We start from the raw sequence: 19041 nt of genomic DNA, 5'->3' as shown, positions 1-19041 counted from the left end.
ATTCTGTGCGGACAAACAGACAAACAGATGAAAAATTGGTCAGAGACCGAGGACTTGCCGGAATGTACTTTTTTATCGGCCATTTTGGATCAAGTTTTTCGGTTTTTACAAGATGGCGGCCAAACCACGTGACCAATGACGTCATCATTATTCGTTTTCTAAACTAATTTATTCCTAGATTATGCTCAAGAAATTTCATCTTGATCGGATGAAGTTTTGTACTTGTCGAATTATGACGTCATAATGGAGGCACCTATGACATCATCATTAACATATTTTATTCCCCATGGAGAGTTCTTCACAATGAGCCACATCTCAATTTTTTCTATTCAGCACTTTCGGAGATATAGAGGTGCAAAGTTTTTCGGTTTTTCCAAGATGGCGGCCGAACCACGTGACCGATGACGATATCATTTTTTTTTTCCTCCACTAGTTTATGCCGACGGCGCTCAAATAAATTGCATCTTGATTGGATGAAGTTTTGTACTTCTCGAATTATGACGTCATAATGGAGGCCTTGGGCCGAGAGAGTTAAAAATTGGGCACAGTCTATTCCAGGGCAAGACAAATATATGTGTAAAGTTTGGCGATTAGATGTGCAACGGTGTAGACGTAGTGCTGCGCACAAACACACAAACAGACAGAGAAACAGACAAACCAACCAACCAACATACTTGCCGGAATCTTTTCCAATGGTTGCAGAGAAGACTCTGCTAGATGTGCAAAGAATCTTTTCCAGCAAGTAACAAACAAACGGACATCAAATGCAATACCCTCTCCTGAGGCGAGGGTAACAAGATTTTGGTGTCCATATCTACGTTAATGTCACCATTAATGTCTTTGCACATCACAATTTCTCGTGGTGTAATCAATCATATCTCTTTACAGGATCTGAGGTTAAAGATGGATGGCAAATGTGTATTCTGCGGTGAACAATTCGGCAATGGTGAGCTCTCAGAGAGAAGCTATTAACAGATGCAGCCAACAGAGGAATCAGAGCTGGGACAAACAGTTAACGGTGCACCAGGAATGTCGTCGTGTGTATTGTCATCCTTCAAGTATAGCAAAAGCAAACAGAAGCACATGTGATACAAGTACCACAGCTGGTTGTAAACGCCAGTCATCAGAAAAACCTTTCAGCTTCAAAACAGATTGTCCCTTTTGTGGAACACACATTTCTGAACACAGAAGGAAAAATGGAACTCAAGTTCACACAGTAGTGACAAGGCGCACACAACAAACTCTTTTAGAACGAATGTCAGGTGAGAGATGATGAATGGGCTACTCGTGTATGTGCCAGACTAATGCGTGTACATGACCTTCCAGCTGCTGATGCCATATATCACCAGCAATGCAGTGCGGCGTTTCGCCTCGGGAAGGCTGTCCCTCAGAAGTACGCAACTCCAGAGGATTTAGCACAGAAGAAACAGAAAGTAGGACGTCCTCCAAAGTCTAAACCCGGTGGTCGTCCATGTCTGAATAAGCAGACAGAAACATTCTTGAAGGCTACACACTGAAGGTTTCTTTCACCGAAGGTTTCATTCTTGAAGTTTTCTCTCTCTCACCGCAGGCAGGTTGGTGGTCTTTCTGTCTTCTACCGACTCCTCTCCGGCCTTGCTCCCCCTGCTCTGTCTGTGCTCTGTCCCCAAAATATTCCTGCAGGACACACAAGATCTGCCAGCAACCCTCTTATGGTTAAACTGCCAAAATCAAGACTCTCTGCTCACCTTCACTCCTTCATTCCTCTTTTCTCCCGCCTCTGGAACAAACTCCTTCACTCTCTTCAATCCCACTCCTCCCTCCAGGTCTTTAAACAGCTGTTCTAAAACAGCTAAATAGCTTGCCTACTTTTTGTGAAGGACACCGTGGGAGATCTTTAATGTCCACCAACGAATGCCGGAAGATGGGATGCCCAGTTTAACGTCCATCCGATGGACAGCACACACATCGATGAATCACCCTGCCTGTGAAACACCGGGATGACAGTTTATAGCTGTCGGGATTCAAACCCAGGCTAGACACCTCAGAGTTGAGTGTGCATACCTCTAGTCTAGGGCAGGCCATTCTGCCAGTCCCCTCTACAATCTGCACCTGATAATAATGGCAATTTAAATTGACATCACGTTGTTGTTGGTGCAGATCGGTAAACCATATGGATTAGGTCTATGGTTACAGCATGATTATAATTACCAGTTTACTATGTGAATTGTTCTCATTAGAGGGAAGACCAGACAAAGGGGTGCACTTGAATTGACGAATCTGTGCTGTCTCCAAAAATGTACATTGCATTTGGAATTTCTGTGCCTTCCAGGATCAGCTGCTGATATTTGCAAACTGGCGATGGTGAGAGTGTTTTCGGCCCTCCAAGTCACCCCTTCACTCAACGCCAGGTGGGATGCGGATCTGATTTTCAAACCTTTCAAGCACTTTGAGCGTTACAAGGCACAATGATCAATAGCAGAGTACAATGCAGCTGTATTTGTGGGTGCACAAGAAAACAACACAGCTAGCAGCTAAACCAAGAGCTAATTTGTCCTGCCATTTATTGTTAAAAAGGCCTTCTGTGATTGATTCATTTCGCATGTTACCATTGCCTGCCGTGTCGTCGTGACATGAGACTGCTCTGTAATTACATTTACCAAAGCCATGACAGAAAAGCAAGTCTTTGATTAAGTTTTGTACGAACTAATATCGCATCTTTTTCTCACTGGCAAGAAGTACACAAGAAGTGCAACAGCAATAACTAGAACGGCATTTGGTAGGGCGCATACCTCTACTGGACTTGTTCTTGTCATTCGATAGGGCGCATACCTCTACTGGACTTGTTCTTGTCATTCGATAGGGCGCATACCTCTACTGGACTTGTTCTTGTCATTTGGTAGAGCGCATAACTCTGCTAGACTTGTTCTTGTCATTCGGTAGAGCACATACCTCGACTGGACTTGTTCTTGTCATTCGGTAGAGCACATACCTCTACTGGACTTGTTCTTGTCATTCGATAGGGCGCATACCTCTACTGGACTTGTTCTTGTCATTTGGTAGAGCGCATAACTCTGCTAGACTTGTTCTTGTCATTCGGTAGAGCACATACCTCTACTGGACTTGTTCTTGTCATTTGGTAGAGCGCATAACTCTGCTAGACTTGTTCTTGTCATTCGGTAGAGCACATACCTCTACTGGACTTGTTCTTGTCATTCGGTAAAGTGCATAACTCTGCTAGACTTGTTCTTGTCATTTGGGAGAGCGCATAACTCTGCTGGACTTGTTCTTGTCATTTGGTAGAGCGCATAACTCTGCCAGACTTGTTCTTGTCATTCGGTAGAGTGCATAACCCTGCTAGACTTGTTCTAGTCATTCGGTAGAGCGCATAACTCTGCTAGACTTGTTCTTGTCATTTGGTAGAGCGCATACGTCTACTGGACTTGTTCTTGTCATTTGGTAGAGCGCATAACTCTGCTAGACTTGTTCTTGTCATTCGATAGAGCACATACCTCTACTGGACTTGTTCTTGTCATTTGGTAGAGCGCATAACTCTGCTAGACTTGTTCTTGTCATTCGATAGGGCGCATAACTCTGCTAGACTTGTTCTTGTCATTTGGTAGAGCGCATAACTCTGCCAGACTTGTTCTTGTCATTCGGTAGAGTGCATAACCCTGCTAGACTTGTTCTAGTCATTCGGTAGAGCGCATAACTCTGCTAGACTTGTTCTTGTCATTTGGTAGAGCGCATACGTCTACTGGACTTGTTCTTGTCATTTGGTAGAGCGCATAACTCTGCTAGACTTGTTCTTGTCATTCGATAGAGTGCATAACTCCGCGAGACTTGCTCTTTTCATTCGGTAGCGTGCATAACACTGCTAGACTTGTTCTTGTCATTCGATAGAGTGCATAACTCCGCTAGACTTGCTCTTGTCATTCGATAGAGTGCATAACCCTGCTAGACTTGTTCTTGTCATTCGGTAGAGTGCATAAGTCTGCCAGGCTTTTTCGTTACAAAATCTAAATCGGCCTGTTTTTGTCATCTATCCATTTTGAGCAAGAACAAACCATAGAAAACATTTATTATCATTAGGTGAGTTACCCGTTCTACACCCGGGGAACAAACTCCCACATTCTCTTCAATCCCACTCCTCCCTCCAGGTCTTCAAAACAGCTGTTCACCACCATCCCCATCTTCCCCCATCCAAAACCCAACCAAAATCTTTTCTACCCCCGTTAATCCACCCCAAATCCACCTCCTTCAAATTCCGTTTTCTTTCCTGAAAGACCTTGTAGTGTCCATCTTGTTTATCCCGATGGCGCACCATCGACGTCCCTCCAGTTAAGTTTTTTTGAGTCAGATTGACAGTGGTTGATGGTCTGAGCTGAATGATGAGCTAGGGTTGAAACAAATGTAACTGAATATAACGAGAACGTTATTTGATTAAATCTGTCCTTTTGCAGACTGATTGCTCAAATACACGATGAACTATTGTTTGAGGTGGAGGATTCTCAAATACAAAACCTGAAAGGTGTGTTCAAAAATGTGCATCATTGGAAAGATAATACATTGTTTTTATTACTGTTATTATTTGGCAGTTTCACTTAACTCGTCTAAATATAGAATTGTGAGATTGTGATGGAAAGAAACTGCTCAAGCAGGAGCACATGTCCTCTAACTTCCTCTATTCTTTCTCAGGAGTCGTGACGTCAATGATGACATCACTACAACACCTGGAGATGTGGAACGTCCGTTTGAAGGTTGAACCTTTATTACGTTTACTCGTGTTGTTACACAGCAAGATAAATTTTGTTGAACGATTAACTGCGTCAAAGTGTATTTTAACGGGGATTTCGAAAAGTTGTATCTTAAACGTATTCCTCCTTGTGTTTGACAAACTCCACGATGTACAAAGTCATTATCTCGCATAACTCAGGTTGAACAGGTTTGATTTCTCTGCAGAGATTTTAACATTACACATTACTAGCAACAGTACCCGCCATATGGGCGGGGCTTCAATTGGGAGGCCCAAATGAAAAGGCAAAATATCAGAAATTGAAGGCTTTTTTTATTTTAAACGATTCATATGAACATCCGTTAAATCATATCACACGCAAATCATCAAAATCTAAACAGTATTTGTAGAATTTCAATAAAAGCCACATCACTGTTCATATCGGTAAATATTAATCACCGTGTTTGGAAAAACTGGAAAATTGGAAAAAATGGAAAGTTGGAAAAATAATATAGCCTATTTTACTGCAGGGCATCCCAGGATTACCCACCCAAAATTTCGTTGCGATCGGTTCAGCCTTTTTTGCGGTACCTGGGAACAGACGGACAGACATTTGGTGATTATAGTAAGACTAGCTAAAAGCACCCGGCGTTGCCCGGGTTATTTTTGAATGAATTTACTACTATAATTCAGCTTTTACTCGCGCCGTAGAAGATTGACTACTATAATTCAGCTCAGTTTTTAATTGCGAAATGGGCCCAACTCGACCGATGCGGCCTCGACCGGCCTCGCCACCGAGCCTATAACCTTCCCTGGGCCCGTCCCGACATTTTTGGTTCTTTTTGAATGAATTTACTATGATAATTCAGCTTTTACTCGCGGCCGTAGAAGATTGACTACTATAATTCAGCGCCGCTTTTAATTGTGAAATGGGCCTAGCCCGGCCGATGCGGCGTCGACCGGCCTCGCCACCTAGCATATAACCTCCCCGGGGCCTGTCGCGTCATTTTCAGTTCTTTTTGAATGAATCTACTATGCTAATTCAGCTTTTACTCGCGGCCGTAGAAGATTGACTACTATAATTTAGCTCAGCTTTTAATTGCGAAATGGGCCCAGCCTGGCCGAGGTCGGCCTCGACCGGCCTCGCCACCCAGCCTATAACCTTCCCGGGGCCCATCCCGACATTTTTGGTTCTTTTTGAATGCATTTGCTACTATAATTCAGCTCAGCTTTTAATTGTGAAATGGGCCCAGCTCGGCCGAGGTGGGCCTCGACCAGCCTCACCACCTAGCCTATAACCTTCTCGGGGCCTGTCCCGACATTTTTGGTTCTTTTTGAATGAATTTACTACTATAATTCAGCTTTTACTCGTGGCCATAGAAGATTGACTACTATAATTCAGCTCAGCTTTTAATTGTGAAATGGGCCCAGCCCGGCCGAAGCGGCTTCAACCGGCCTCGCCACCTAGCCTATAACCTTCCCGGGGCCCGTCCCGACATTTTTTGTATTGGAGGTTTCCTCCTATCTTTCACCGTTCAGGAGATTAGCGCGTGCAGACAAACAAACAAAAACTTTCTTTTATATACATAATAAATAAATAAAATAAAATACATAAGATAAGATAAGAAGATAGAAGATAGATGACCACAGTGTGTGAACAAACCTTTGTATCGTTTTTATTGGATACAAAATCGAGGCTCGTGGAAGAGTGAGATGACGGGAGAAAAAGACAATAAACTGACGAGGAAGGTGGGGAAACAGGTGCATGCAACAATCAACAGAATGAACAAAGATGAGAGGAGGAAACAGTAACTGCAAGTTAAGAGGGTTTGGGTTATGTAGGGTTAATGGGAATAGGATAAATCACTGGTAGCGATAACATGAGATGGTAGGGTACTGCCAACGAGAAGGTCTGGATGGAAGAGTGGGTTTGAACAGCCTCTAAAACCTCCACAAACTAGAGAAAAGAGTGGAGAGGCACAGTAAGCCTGGGTTTTGAGAGTTTTACTTATTTGGTGTGTGTGTGTGTGTGTGTGTGTGTGTGTGTGTGTGTGTGTGTGTGTGTGTGTGTGTGTGTGTGTGTGTGTGTGTGTGTGTGTGTGTTAGTGTTATCTCCATATGTGGGTTTCAGAAAAAGAAACAGAGTTCCCAGGTCTCTTTGACCACCTCAAGAAGTGACCACCTTTGACCTCCTCAAGAAGGAAGGGGAACAGGAGCACCAGCCCAGAGTGGGGAGCCATGCTCCATGGAACTCTCCATGAAAGCCTTGCACACTAGCCTTTGATTCCAATTTGGATTATGATTCTCCCACAAACGGTTTTAGCAGCTGAAGCGATCAAGGAATTCCTGGGAGTGCATGTCTTCTTGTGGCAGTCAAGACAAAATGGACTGTTTGATTGTCGATGCACAAGTTCCTCAAGGAATCCTCACCTGTTCATGCTTCCAAGTCCAGACTCGTTGCCCATCTGCATTTATTTATTCCCTTTTTTCCCCGATTGTGAAATTCTCCTTTTGCTGTTGAAGTGTTAATCACTGGGGAGAGACAGTGTGAGGGATTTGATTGCTGACTGTAACCCCCTTCACCCACCAGCGCTGAACACTTGCTCTACTAGAGCTACTAGATTCCTATTAGCTGACTGGTAGCTTATCTTAACCAAGTCTTATGAAAGAGGCTCAGCATTCTCCAGGCTTTCACAAGAGTAGAGAGAACCACCTTTCGAGGCCATTTCCCCCCGCAGAGCAGGGGTTGGCCTTTGTTGGCCTTTTTCAGGCACTGTGGTTCCCTTTTAGAAGCAATGTTTTATGGCCTGATGCCCTTCCTGCCGCCAACCCTGTTAGTCGCCTCTTGCGACACACAAGGAATTACCAGTGAACTGGTACTCAATTTGCCGACCTCAGAAGGATGACAGGCTGAGTCAACCCCCCTGGTGTTAATTCAGTGATTGGCCGGGATTCGAACCCAGGATCCTCAGATCCCAAGCCAGCACCCTAACCGCTAAGCCAACACCAGGCTATAGGCTTTCACAAGAGTGATGGAGCCTTTTGCACAGGGTGGAGCCATCGACAAAATAGTAAAGTTGGTTTGAGGATAATCAGACAGATCATTGTTGTAGATTAAGAATAAGACACTGTCTTGTGGAACCCCAGTCTAAAAGGAAATGTGAGACAATGCATCAAGGGCCACACACTGTTTCTGCTGATAGAAATCAGACAACCACTTCAGCTTAAGGCCCTAATTTAATGCATATCCTATTAAAATTGAGCATCATCAACCCAGTGCACCACCTACAATGGCCTACTCTTTTATGAGAGATGCTGTCAGATGTTTAACGTTCACAACCTAAATGCAAATAGGGCAGCTGTCTTTACAGCCACATCTGAAGGACATCATGCTCCTGGATGCAGCACCCATTGGCAGCACTGCACTAGGTTCAATACTTTAAATGGGTTGACAGGGTAGCCGAGAGGTACGCACACTCACCTCAAAGCCGTCGAGCCTGGATTGGAATCTCGACCGAGCTACAAACTGTCATCCCGGTGTTTCACAGGCAGGGTGATGCATCATCGTGTGTTAAAGTCGGTGGGCATTAAATATCCCACGGTGTCTTTTTTGAAGAGTTGGTGAGCCATCACAGTAGGTCTTTTGGGTCTTCGCGTTATGTTGGGTCCTATGGGTCTTGGTGGTCTTAAGTGTCTTGGGGAACTTAAAGGACCTTCAAAGGACTCAGGACTCTCAGCAGTCGAAAGGGTCGAAACGTATATTCCAACAGAATCATTCCAACAGAATTGGTCGGCGAGGTCACGTCTTTTCGAAGCTGTCCATGCGCCCACGCTTTCGAAGTTAAGTAATTTTTCACAATTGTGTTTTTGTCGAAACTGTATCTATCTATCGGTGTGTGTACCTATATTGTGTCTTTAGTAAGATTCTCGGTGTTAATTTTTCATACATGTATACAAAATCGTCGGTTAATTAGTGTCGTGTATTTTGAGACCTAGTAGGCTACCGTGTCCGACCTTGAGGCTTTGTTTTTCTCTCAGCGGTCCATCGATTGTGCTGCAATTACTTTCGTTCTCTGTTTTTGTCCCAGTCTTTCACCCCATACTTCTTTGTTTAAAATCTCAACTCAAAAAAAAAAAAATTCCTTCTCTGTTCTTATTCGTTGTTCTTATTTCTTCGTTCATTCTTCGATCACGTGTTTCACCCCCATTTCCATTTCCCCAGATAGTTTTCACTGCTCAATTTAAAAATGTTTAAACTTTCCCCTGAAGAACTGTATTCTGTCGTATATTATAACACCTTTTTCTTCTTCTTCTTCTATAAAAGGATGCTTTCGACTTCCTCACCAAATCTATTCATTCCAAAAAAAAATTCCATCTCTTACAGTTCCTCTTTTCTACATTCCCGAAACTCTCCTGCACTCCACCCCTCCTTCAGCGTCCTCAAACGTATTTTTGACTCGAAGGTCACAAGAAACTCATTTTGCAATAAATGTTCGTTTCCCATTAATCGTACACTTTCTAAAATCCAATCTCACCCCTCCCCTCCAAATCTTCCCCATCACCCCTTCCCTCCAAAACTTCCCCATCACCCCTCCCCTCCAAAACTTCCCCATCACCCCTCCCCTCCAAATCTACCCCCTTGCCCCTCCCCTCCAAATCTTCCCCATCACCCATCTCTTTCAAATCTTCACCCTTGCCCTTCCCCTCCAAATCTTCCCCATCACCCATCTCTTTCAAATCTTCCCCCTTGCCCCTCCCCTCCAAATCTTCCCCATCACCCCTTCCCTCCAAAACTCCCCATCACCCCTCCCCTCCAAATCTACCCCCTTGCCCCTCCCCTCCAAATCTTCCCCATCACCCATCTCTTTCAAATCCTCGCCCTTGCCCCTCCCCTCCAAATCTTCCCCATCACCCATCCCTTTCAAATCTCCCCCCTTGCCCCTTCCCTCCTAAACTCCCCCCACACCCCTCCCCTCCGAGACTCTTCCTCGCTCCCCCCCCCCCCCTCCTAGAATCCCCTCTCACCCCTCCTCCTCAAAGCGTCCTCCCCGCTTCTTCCCCCTTCCAACTTTCACCTTCATCTCCCCCAACCTTCTGCCTCGCTCTTCCCCCTCCTCAAAAAACACCTCACTGTGCCTCACCCAATCACCATCAAACCTTTTGTCCGCCCCATTCTTCCCTTTCTCCAAGCTATTCTGAAATCTCTGACACACCTTCAACAGATCTCCCTACCTCTTCCACCTCTTCCACATCTTACCCTACCCCTCCTCCCCCCTGTTCTGTATCCGATGCTCCCCCTTCCTCTTCATTAACGGTATGGACCTCAAACATCCGGGGCCTTTGCTCAAACTTGACTGATCTCTCCATACAGGTTGCTTCTGACAAACCAGACGTGATCTGCTTAACAGAAACTTTCCTCCTTCACGATGTCTCTGATTCCTTGGTATCTCTCCCAGGTTACTCTCTCCTCCGGTATGACAGACCTGAGCCTCGTCCTGGAGGTGGGGTTGCTATCTTTATTTAAAAAACTCTTCCTCACTCGCCCTGCACTGCCCTCTCTCCACCTCACCCCCAGGAATACCTTTGGCTACGGCTGCCCCTTCGCTCCCACTTTTTGTTCATATGTGTGTTGTACCGTCCACCAAACAGGGACGTCTTCCACATCTTACCCTACCCTTCCCCCCCCTGTTCTGTATCCGATGCTCCCCCTTCCTCTTCATTAACGGTATAGACCTCAAACATCCGGGGCCTTCGCTCAAACTTGACTGTTCTCTCCATACAGGTTGCTTCTGACAAACCAGACGTGATCTGCTCAACAGAAACTTTCCTCCTTCATGATGTCTCTGATTCCTTGGTATCTCTCCCAGGTTACTCTCTCCTCCGGAATGATAGACCTGAGCCTCGTCCTGGAGGTGGGGTTGCTATCTTTATTAAAAAAACTCTTCCTCACTCGCCCTGCACTGCCCTCTCTCCACCTCACCCCCAGGAATACCTTTGGCTACGGCTTCCCCTTCGCTCCCACCTTTTGTTCATATGTGTGTTGTACCGTCCACCAAACAGTGATGACTCCATCTACATCTCGCTGTCTGATAATATGGACCAACTTCTATCTACCCATCCCAACTCTCTCTTCGTCATATGTGGTGATTTCAATTGTCACCATGCCAGTTGGCTGGGTGTGGGTACCTCTCTCACCAGCCATGGCTCCTCAGCAAAGGACTTCTGCGACTCACTGGGACTGACACAATCTGTCAATTTCCCGACCCGGATCTCAGTCAACGGAGCATCTTCTCTTCTGGACTTGGTTATGACTAACTTCCCTGAAAATGTCTGCTGCTCTTCTTCTGCTCCAATCGGCTCATCTGATCATGTGCTTGTTAAAGTGGACATCTCTCTGACCATTCTCAGAGAGCCTCCTCAGCGTCGACGAGTCTGGCATTTCACTCAGGCCAACTGGCACGGTCTTCAAGCAGCCATCAATCATCTGGACTGGTCTCCCATCTCTACCGCCTCTGACATCAACTCATCCTGGGAATTCTTCCAAAGTAAATTGCTCTCTCTCATGCACAGATTTATCCCATCTCGTCTTCAGTTGTCATACCCTTCCTCCCGTCCATGGTACACGGAATCTTGTGGTGAGGCTATTGCCCAGAAACAACTTGCCTTCGTCTCCTGGAAAGCAAATCCAACGGAAGGAAATCTCATTTCCTTTCACAAAGCCCGAAACAAGTGTGTGTCCACCCTCAAGAGAGCCAGGAAACAATATCTCTCCGTTCTCAAGACCGAACTCTCTTATCTGTCTCCCTCTTCCAAATCCTGGTGGCGTCTGGTCAAATCTGTTTCTGGTGTTTGTTCCCCCTCCATCCCCTCCCTCACCTCAAACGACTACACGGCTGACTCCGCACGTGAAAAAGCTGAATGCCTCAACTCTGTGTTTGCCTCTAAATCTTGTGTCCCAAACCCATCCCTCTCTGTACCCACCGTACCCAGTCGTACCCAGCTGCCCCTGGACTCTGTGTCCTTTCCTCCTGACAAGGTGGAAAAGCTTCTGCCAACCCTCGACTCTGATTCTGCAACTGGACCTGACGGCATCAGCCCATGGGTCCTAAAATCCTGTTCATCCGCTCTTTCACTCCCTCTCTCTGTTCTCTTCACCCTCTCTTTTGCTCAAGGTCATCTGCCATCTGCTTGGAAATCAGCCAACATCACCGCTTTGCACAAAAAAGGTGCAAAAACAGATCCTAGCAACTACAGACCAATCAGCCTTCTCCCAATTATCAGCAAAGTCATGGAATCCATCATTGCTTCGGATATGAAATCTTTCCTCTTCTCCAATGCCTTGATCTCTGATCATCAATTTGGTTTCAGACCTGGTCACTCTACTCTGGACATGCTGCTTCTGCTTTCTCAACAATGGATGGAGGTCCTCAATGCCAAACAGGAAATTAGAGCTGTCTCCATATTATTTATTTTTTTTGGTTTGTTTGTATACAAGATCGAGGCTCGTGAAAGAGCGAACATTAATCACACAGAAAGACAAACCGACACATAAAACATATAACATCGGGAGCGGCAGACAAGATGGGGAGAGAGGGGGAAGGACACAAACACAACATTTGAGAGCAGGGACCGAGAGACATGGAGACATCGAGAGATCTGTGGGAGGGAGAGGGCTTTGTGGGGGGGGGGGGGGCATGGGAAGGGGAGGTGGGAGAGGTATAAAACATATGGACACTGCCAGGACTTCCAGGAAAGAAGTGGGAATTTCAAACAAGGTGGATCTGGGGTGAATTAGTGGGGGTAGAAAAGATCAAGGTTTTGGATGGGGGAAGATAAGAGATGGTGGTGAACAGCTGTTTTAAAGACCTGGAGGGAGGAGTGGGATTGAATGGAGTGTGGGAGTTTGTTCCAGAGGCGGGAGAAAAGAGGAATGAAAGAGTGAAGGTGAGCAGAGAGCCGAGATTTCGGCAGTTTTACCATCAGAGGGTTGCTGGCAGATCTTGTGCGACCTGCAGGAATATTTGGGGGACAGAGCACAGAGAGAGCTGGGGGAGCAAGGCTGGAGAGGAGTCGGTAGAAGACAGAAAGACCACCTACCTGCCTGCGGTGAGTGAGTGAAAGGCCCTCAGAGATAGCTTCATCGCAGGAGATTCCAATGATTCTGAAAGCTTTGGTTTCAACAGCGTGAAGCCGAGCTAGGTGTGAGGCAGGAGCACCGGCCCATAAGGGAGAACAGTATTCCATTGAGCTGCGGATGAAAGCCTTGTATGTGGTGAGGAGCTCAGGTGTGCCTAGGAAGGACTTCGCACGACGGAGGATGCCCAGTCGGCGACTGGCTTTGGAGGCCAGCTTGGAAATGTGGTTTTCCCAAGAAAGATCATGGCAGATAGAGACCCAAAAGCTTGAGCGACAGAACTTCTTGGAGAGGATTGTTGAGAAAGTAGATGGGAGGGTTGTCCAGTCGATCTTTTCGGAGAGACATCGTAAGAGTGTGAGATTTGTCAGAATTGAAAGACATGTTCCACTTGTTTGACCAGTCTGTGATTTTGTCCAGGTCTTCAGAGAGTGAGGAGGCTGCAGACTGCCGATCTGAGGGAAGAGGAATGGAGCGGCAGAGAGTGGAGTCATCGGCAAAGAGATAGAGAGGATTTTCCAGAGAGTCGGAGAGATCATTGATAAAGACCAGAAAAAGCACAGGGCCCAGAACACTGCCTTGGGGAACTCCAGCCTGAATAGGAAGGGGAGATGAGAGAAATCCATTCAGGGCCACACGTTGACTACGACCAGAGAGGAAGTCCGCAAGCCATGCATGGAGATTTCCATGGATACCATAGGAGGAGAGTTTGGTGAGCAGAGCTGGGTGCCAGGCCGTATCGAAGGCACATGATATGTCAAGGGAGACAGCTCTGATTTCCTGTTTGGCATTGAGGACCTCCATCCATTGTTGAGACAGCAGAAGCAGCATGTCCAGAGTAGAGTGACCTGGTCTGAAACCAAATTTATGATCAGAGATCAAGCCATTGGAGAAGAGGAAAGATTTCATATCCGAAGCAATGATGGATTCCATGACTTTGCTGATAATTGGGAGCAGGCTGATTGGTCTGTAGTTGCAAGGATCTGTTTTTGCACCTTTTTGTGTAAAGCGGTAATGTTTGCTGATTTCCAGGATGCTGGCAGATGACCTTGAGCAAAAGATAGGGTGAAAAGAACAGAGAGAGGGTGAGATAGAGCGGCAGAGCAGGATTTTAGGACCCGTGGGCTGATGCCGTTTGGTCCAGTTGCAGAATCAGAGTCGAGGCTTGATAAAAACTTCTCCACCTTGTCAGGAGAGAAGGACACAGAGTCCAGGAGCAGTTGGGTTCGACTGGGAAAGGTGGGAACAGAGAGAGATGGGTTTGGGACTAAAGATTTTGAGGCAAACACAGAGTTGAGGCATTCGGCTTTGTCACGTGCGATGTCAACTGTGTGGCCATTTGAGGTAAGGGAGGGGATGGAAGGGGAACAAACACCAGAAACGGATTTGACCAGACGCCACCAGGATTTGGAGGAAGGGAGACAGGTTTGAGAGTTCATTCTTGAGTGAGGAGAGATAGTGCTCCATTGACATATCACGTGCCTTCGATACGGTCTGGCACCCCGCTCTGCTCACCAAACTCTCCTCCTTTGGTATCCATGGAAATCTCCACGCATGGCTGGCGGACTTCCTCTCTAGTCATAGTCAACGTGTGGCCCTGAATGGGTTTCTCTCATCTCCTCTTCCTGTTCAGGCTGGAGTTCCCAAAGGCAGTGTTCTGGGCCCTGTGCTTTTTCTGGTCTTCATCAATGATCTCTCTGACTCTCTTGAAAATCCTCTCTATCTCTTTGGTGATGACTCTACTCTCGATCGCTCCATTCCTCATCCCTCAGATCAGCAGTCTGCAGCCTCCTCACTCTCTGCAGACCTGGACAAAATCACAGACTGGGCAAACAAGTGGAACATGTCTTTCAATCCTGACAAATCTCACACTCTTACGATGTCTATCCGAAAAGACCGACTGGACAACCCTCCCATCCACTTTCTGAATAATCCTCTCCAAGAAGTTCTGTCACTCAAGCTTTTGGGTCTCACTATCTGCCATGATCTTTCCTGGGAAAACCACATTTCAAATCTGGCCTCCAAAGCCAGTCGCCGACTGGGCATCCTCCGTCGTGCGAAGTCCTTCCTTGGCACACCTGAGCTCCTCACCACATGCAAGGCTTTCATCCGCAGCTCAATGGAATACTGCTCTTCCCTCTGGACTGGTGTTCCTGCCTCACACCTAGCTCGTCTTCACGCTGTTGAAACCAAAGCGTTCAGAATCATTGGAATCTCCCGCGATGAAGCTAACTCCAAGGGCCTTTCACTCACTCACCGCAGGCAGGTTGGTGGTCTTTTCGTCTTCTACCGACTCCTTTCCGGCCTTGCCCCCCCAGCTCTCTCTGGGCTATGGCCCCCAAATATTCCTACAGGTCGCACAAGATCTGCCTGCAACCCTCTTATGGTTAAACTGCCAAAATCAAGACTCTGTAGCGGTTACCGCTGGATGCACACAATCGCCTTGCACCGGCCAGAACACGGCCAGACGCGCCTCTCCCGGGCATGCCCGGGACTCACTGTTCCCGGGCATGCCCGAACCTCCCGGGCACGCCCAGTCTCGTCTTTCCCGGGCATGCCCGCTCTCGCCTTTCCAGGGCTCGCCCAGAGCGTCCGGGCATGCCCGCTATCGCCTTTCCAGGGCTCGCCCAGAGCGTCCGGGCATGCCCGCTATCGCCTTTCCAGGGCTCGCCCAGAGCGTCCGGGCATGCCCAGCCTCGACTTGCCAGGCCGCAGCCAAACACGCCCGGGCAGGTCCAGACTCGCCTTTCCAAGGCTCGCCCTTGACACCCGGGCATGCCCGGTATAGCTTTTGCCGGGCAAACTTCCCGACATAAATGTGTATATATATTGCTGCCCGATAAACGGGCTTGTCAGAATACCTGAGCTGTTTTGTTTCAATAAAGCAACTCGGACGAATTCCGTCTTTGGTCGCGTCAATTCTTTCGACTCGCGTTGGAGCGCAGTTCCTTCAACTCTCTGCTCACCTTCACTCCTTCATTCCTCTTTTCTCCCGCCTCTGGAACAAACTCCCTCACTCTCTTCAATCCCACTCCTCCCTCCAGGTCTTTAAAACAGCTGTTCACCACCATCTCCATTGTTCACCATTGTTTTTGGGGTCAAAAGCCCAATAGGTCAACATCGGCCAAAGGTCACCAACTTTGTCAAATTTTTAAAATCCTCAATTTTCATCCGATTGACTTGAAACGTGAAGAAGATTTGCATATCTGGTCACTGAATTCAACCACCAAGTATTTTTGAGGTCAACATAGGCCAAAAGGTCAACATAGGCCAAGTTTCTAAAATCCTAAATTTTCATCCAATTAACTTGAAATTTGAAAAGGATTTACATACCTGGTCATTGAATTCAAACCCCCAACTATTTATGAGGTCAACATAGGCCAAAACGTCAACATCTCGCGAGATCTTGCGAGATCTTGTCGGGGAGGTCACGGTTTTTCGAAGATGTCCACGATCTTCACGCACGCTCGAAGTTAAGTAATTGTTCACAATTGTATTTTTGTCGAAACGGTATTTATCTTACGTGTGTGTACCTCTTGTGTGTCCCTCGGAAGATTCTCGATGTTAATCTTTCATACCTGTATAATGTCCCTGCTCTCAAATGTTGTGTTTGTGTCCTTCCCCCTCTCTCCCCATCTTGTCTACCGCTCCCCTTATTTTGTGTTTTATGTGTCGGTTTGACTTTTTGTGTGATTAATGTTAGCTCTTTCACGAGCCTAGAACTTGTATACAAAAAAAATCAAAAAAAAATCTCCTTTTCCCCCATCCAAAACCTTGATCTTTTCTACCCCCACTAATTTCACCCCAAATCCACTTTTTTGAAATACCAACTTCTGTCCTGGAAGTCCTTGTGTTTTATACTTCTGCAACCCCCCCCCCCCCCCCTTCCCACGCCTCCTCCCCCCAAGCCCTCTCCCTCCCACACATCTCCCGATGTGCCTGCTCTCAAATGTTGTGTTTGTGTGCTTCCCCTTTACTCCCCATCTTGTCCACCGCTCCCTCTTTTTATATATTTTGTTTGTCTGTTTGATTTGTTTGTGAAATAAATGTTAGCTCTTTCACGAGCCTCGATTCTGTATACAAAAAAAAAAACAAAAAAAAAAAACAACGTAATTAATAGACGTGTACGTAATTAATAGACAGGATGCAACTGACGTTTAAATGGTATGTAATTAATAGATATGTAGTCATATGGCTTCAACACCTCATGGCTTCATGGACCGTGTTTTTCGGTTTTATATATATTTGAAGAAGAAGAAGACGTTTTGGTGACATAAATATATATGCATACATAACCATATACCTTTGCTCCATTATAATAAGAGGAGATTTGCACGCAAAGTGATGTCCATGAGAGGGTCTCATCTCATCAAATGAAATTAATGATGTGCTGTTGGTGTTTGTTCATCAATCAACAACAATCCTCTCCACCCATCCCTCCCCCAAAATAATTAAAACACCCCCGGTGTTTTGTGCCCAGCCAAAACTTCTCTTCCCTGCATCACCTTTACCTGTCCAAGTTTTGAAGTGGTAATCAAAGTCAGGTGACCGAGCATATTCATTGATGGAGGGATCCGTCCCTGCCCAGGTTAAACGTGGGTTTGTAAAAGGTTGCATGGACCCCACAGCCAAATTTTCCTCCTTGTCTTCCTCTGCACAGGTCCCACTGCCCATTCACAGTTCCTGGGGGAAATCTTGGGCTCACCTTGAAGGTGAAGAGGAGGCACCATTGCAGGTGCAGCGAACGAGCTCTTCGGATGTGACAAACACAGACATTTAATGAGTTGCGGCTAACTATTCCTTTATCCGTAATGGACTATTGCCAGACTGCAGAAAAATGTTGCCAACCATAGATGTAAGTATTATACTAATTGCAATAATTATCACAGTTTATCCTGGAATCCTCAATCTCCATGGATGAAAATAACACAAGGACGGTTTATTTAAAGGTACCCACTTACCTGTGTGCTCCACCACTCAAATTGATTTAATGATGGCCTGAAACAATAGAGAGGCTTTGTCAAACATTGTGAAAGTATGTACCATTGTTGTACGTTGGTGTTACTTGTTCCATGTTTAAAGAAAATTTGTTTTGTTCCTTTTTTTTCCTCCCCTTTTGTGTTTATGTTGCTCCATTGTTTAGTGTCACGGTAGAATGGTATGGTATGCATTTCGATGAGAAGGTTCGTTGAAAGCTCCAATTTCAAATTGCGGAGTGATTGTGCATGTTTCCCCATCCCTTATCCCTCACTGATTTATCTAGCTTACATATGGTATACAAAAAAAAAGAAAAAAAGAAAGAAAAAAATCTTGTTCACAAATGTGCGTTGTGATTTTGGAATATTCTGTGTATTTGAAACTTTTATTGTCTGCTGCTGTTTGCATTTCTGATTCCAAAGAATGCGTTGTGTTGCTGCCTTTACTTTATTGTTATAGCTGTGCTTTACCAAGTTTTGCTTATTATTAAAAAAACACAATATATGGTCATGTGACCCAAAATGAACTGCAATTAAAATCTACTATTTTTAGCTCACCTGGAACTAAGTTCAGGGGAGCTTATGCGATGGTGCGTCGTCCGTCCGTAAACACATGAAACTTCTACTCCGAAACCGCTGATGGGATTGCGACCAAATTTAGCACAAATTATACTTGTTATGTTGTGACTTAAGTTTGCTCACGGCATTAAAAAAGTCGGGGTCTAAGGTGTCTACCGGGGGTCAAAGTGGATCCAGGTTTGACCCCCCCAAAATAGGATTTTTTTTTTCTCTGAAACTACACACACTATTTCGATGAAACTTGACCACAACCTTCATCACCCGTGATGTACCGAAGTTCGTTCACGGCATAAAGAAAATCGAAGTTTAAAAGGGTATTGAGGGGTCAAAGTGGGTCCAGGTTTGACCCCTCAAAACAGATATTTGCTTTCTTCTCTGAAACTACACACACAATTTCAATGAAACTTCACCACAACCTTCATCACCTTTAGTCAGTGTAGAATACTGTTTATTCTACCAGGTGAGCGCCAGGGGTATTGCCCCTATAGTGTAGGCTGTTATGTCATTTCGTGTTTTTTTTTTTGTTAAAAGCAAAATTCCACTTGATTCCTTGTCTTTGGGGTGTCACATGTTCGAAAAAATAGGTTGTTAATTTTTTAAAACGGATTAAGGGTGTCAAATCCAAGATGGCCACCAAA

At 45.8% G+C, this 19041-nt stretch overlaps 1 protein-coding gene across 1 annotated transcript in view; it reads left to right on the top strand.

The window, feature by feature from the left end:
• POLN (DNA polymerase nu) overlaps positions 1-18351 on the top strand; it is a 94621-nt gene extending 76270 nt beyond the window's left edge. Inside the window, exons 21-24 of the mRNA XM_068099144.2 lie at positions 2312-2390; positions 4443-4510; positions 4678-4739; positions 17509-18351. Coding sequence (XP_067955245.2) covers positions 2312-2390; positions 4443-4510; positions 4678-4739; positions 17509-17628 — 329 coding nt within the window. The 3' untranslated portion in view covers positions 17629-18351. The remainder of the gene's footprint in view (positions 1-2311; positions 2391-4442; positions 4511-4677; positions 4740-17508) is intronic.
• Positions 18352-19041: the final 690 nt, after the last annotated feature.

Source organism: Myxine glutinosa, chromosome 1 (genome assembly GCF_964187855.1).
Source record: "Myxine glutinosa chromosome 1, kmMyxGlut1.1, whole genome shotgun sequence".
NCBI lineage: Eukaryota > Metazoa > Chordata > Myxini > Myxiniformes > Myxinidae > Myxine > Myxine glutinosa.
This window is presented reverse-complemented; position numbering and strand designations above follow the sequence as displayed.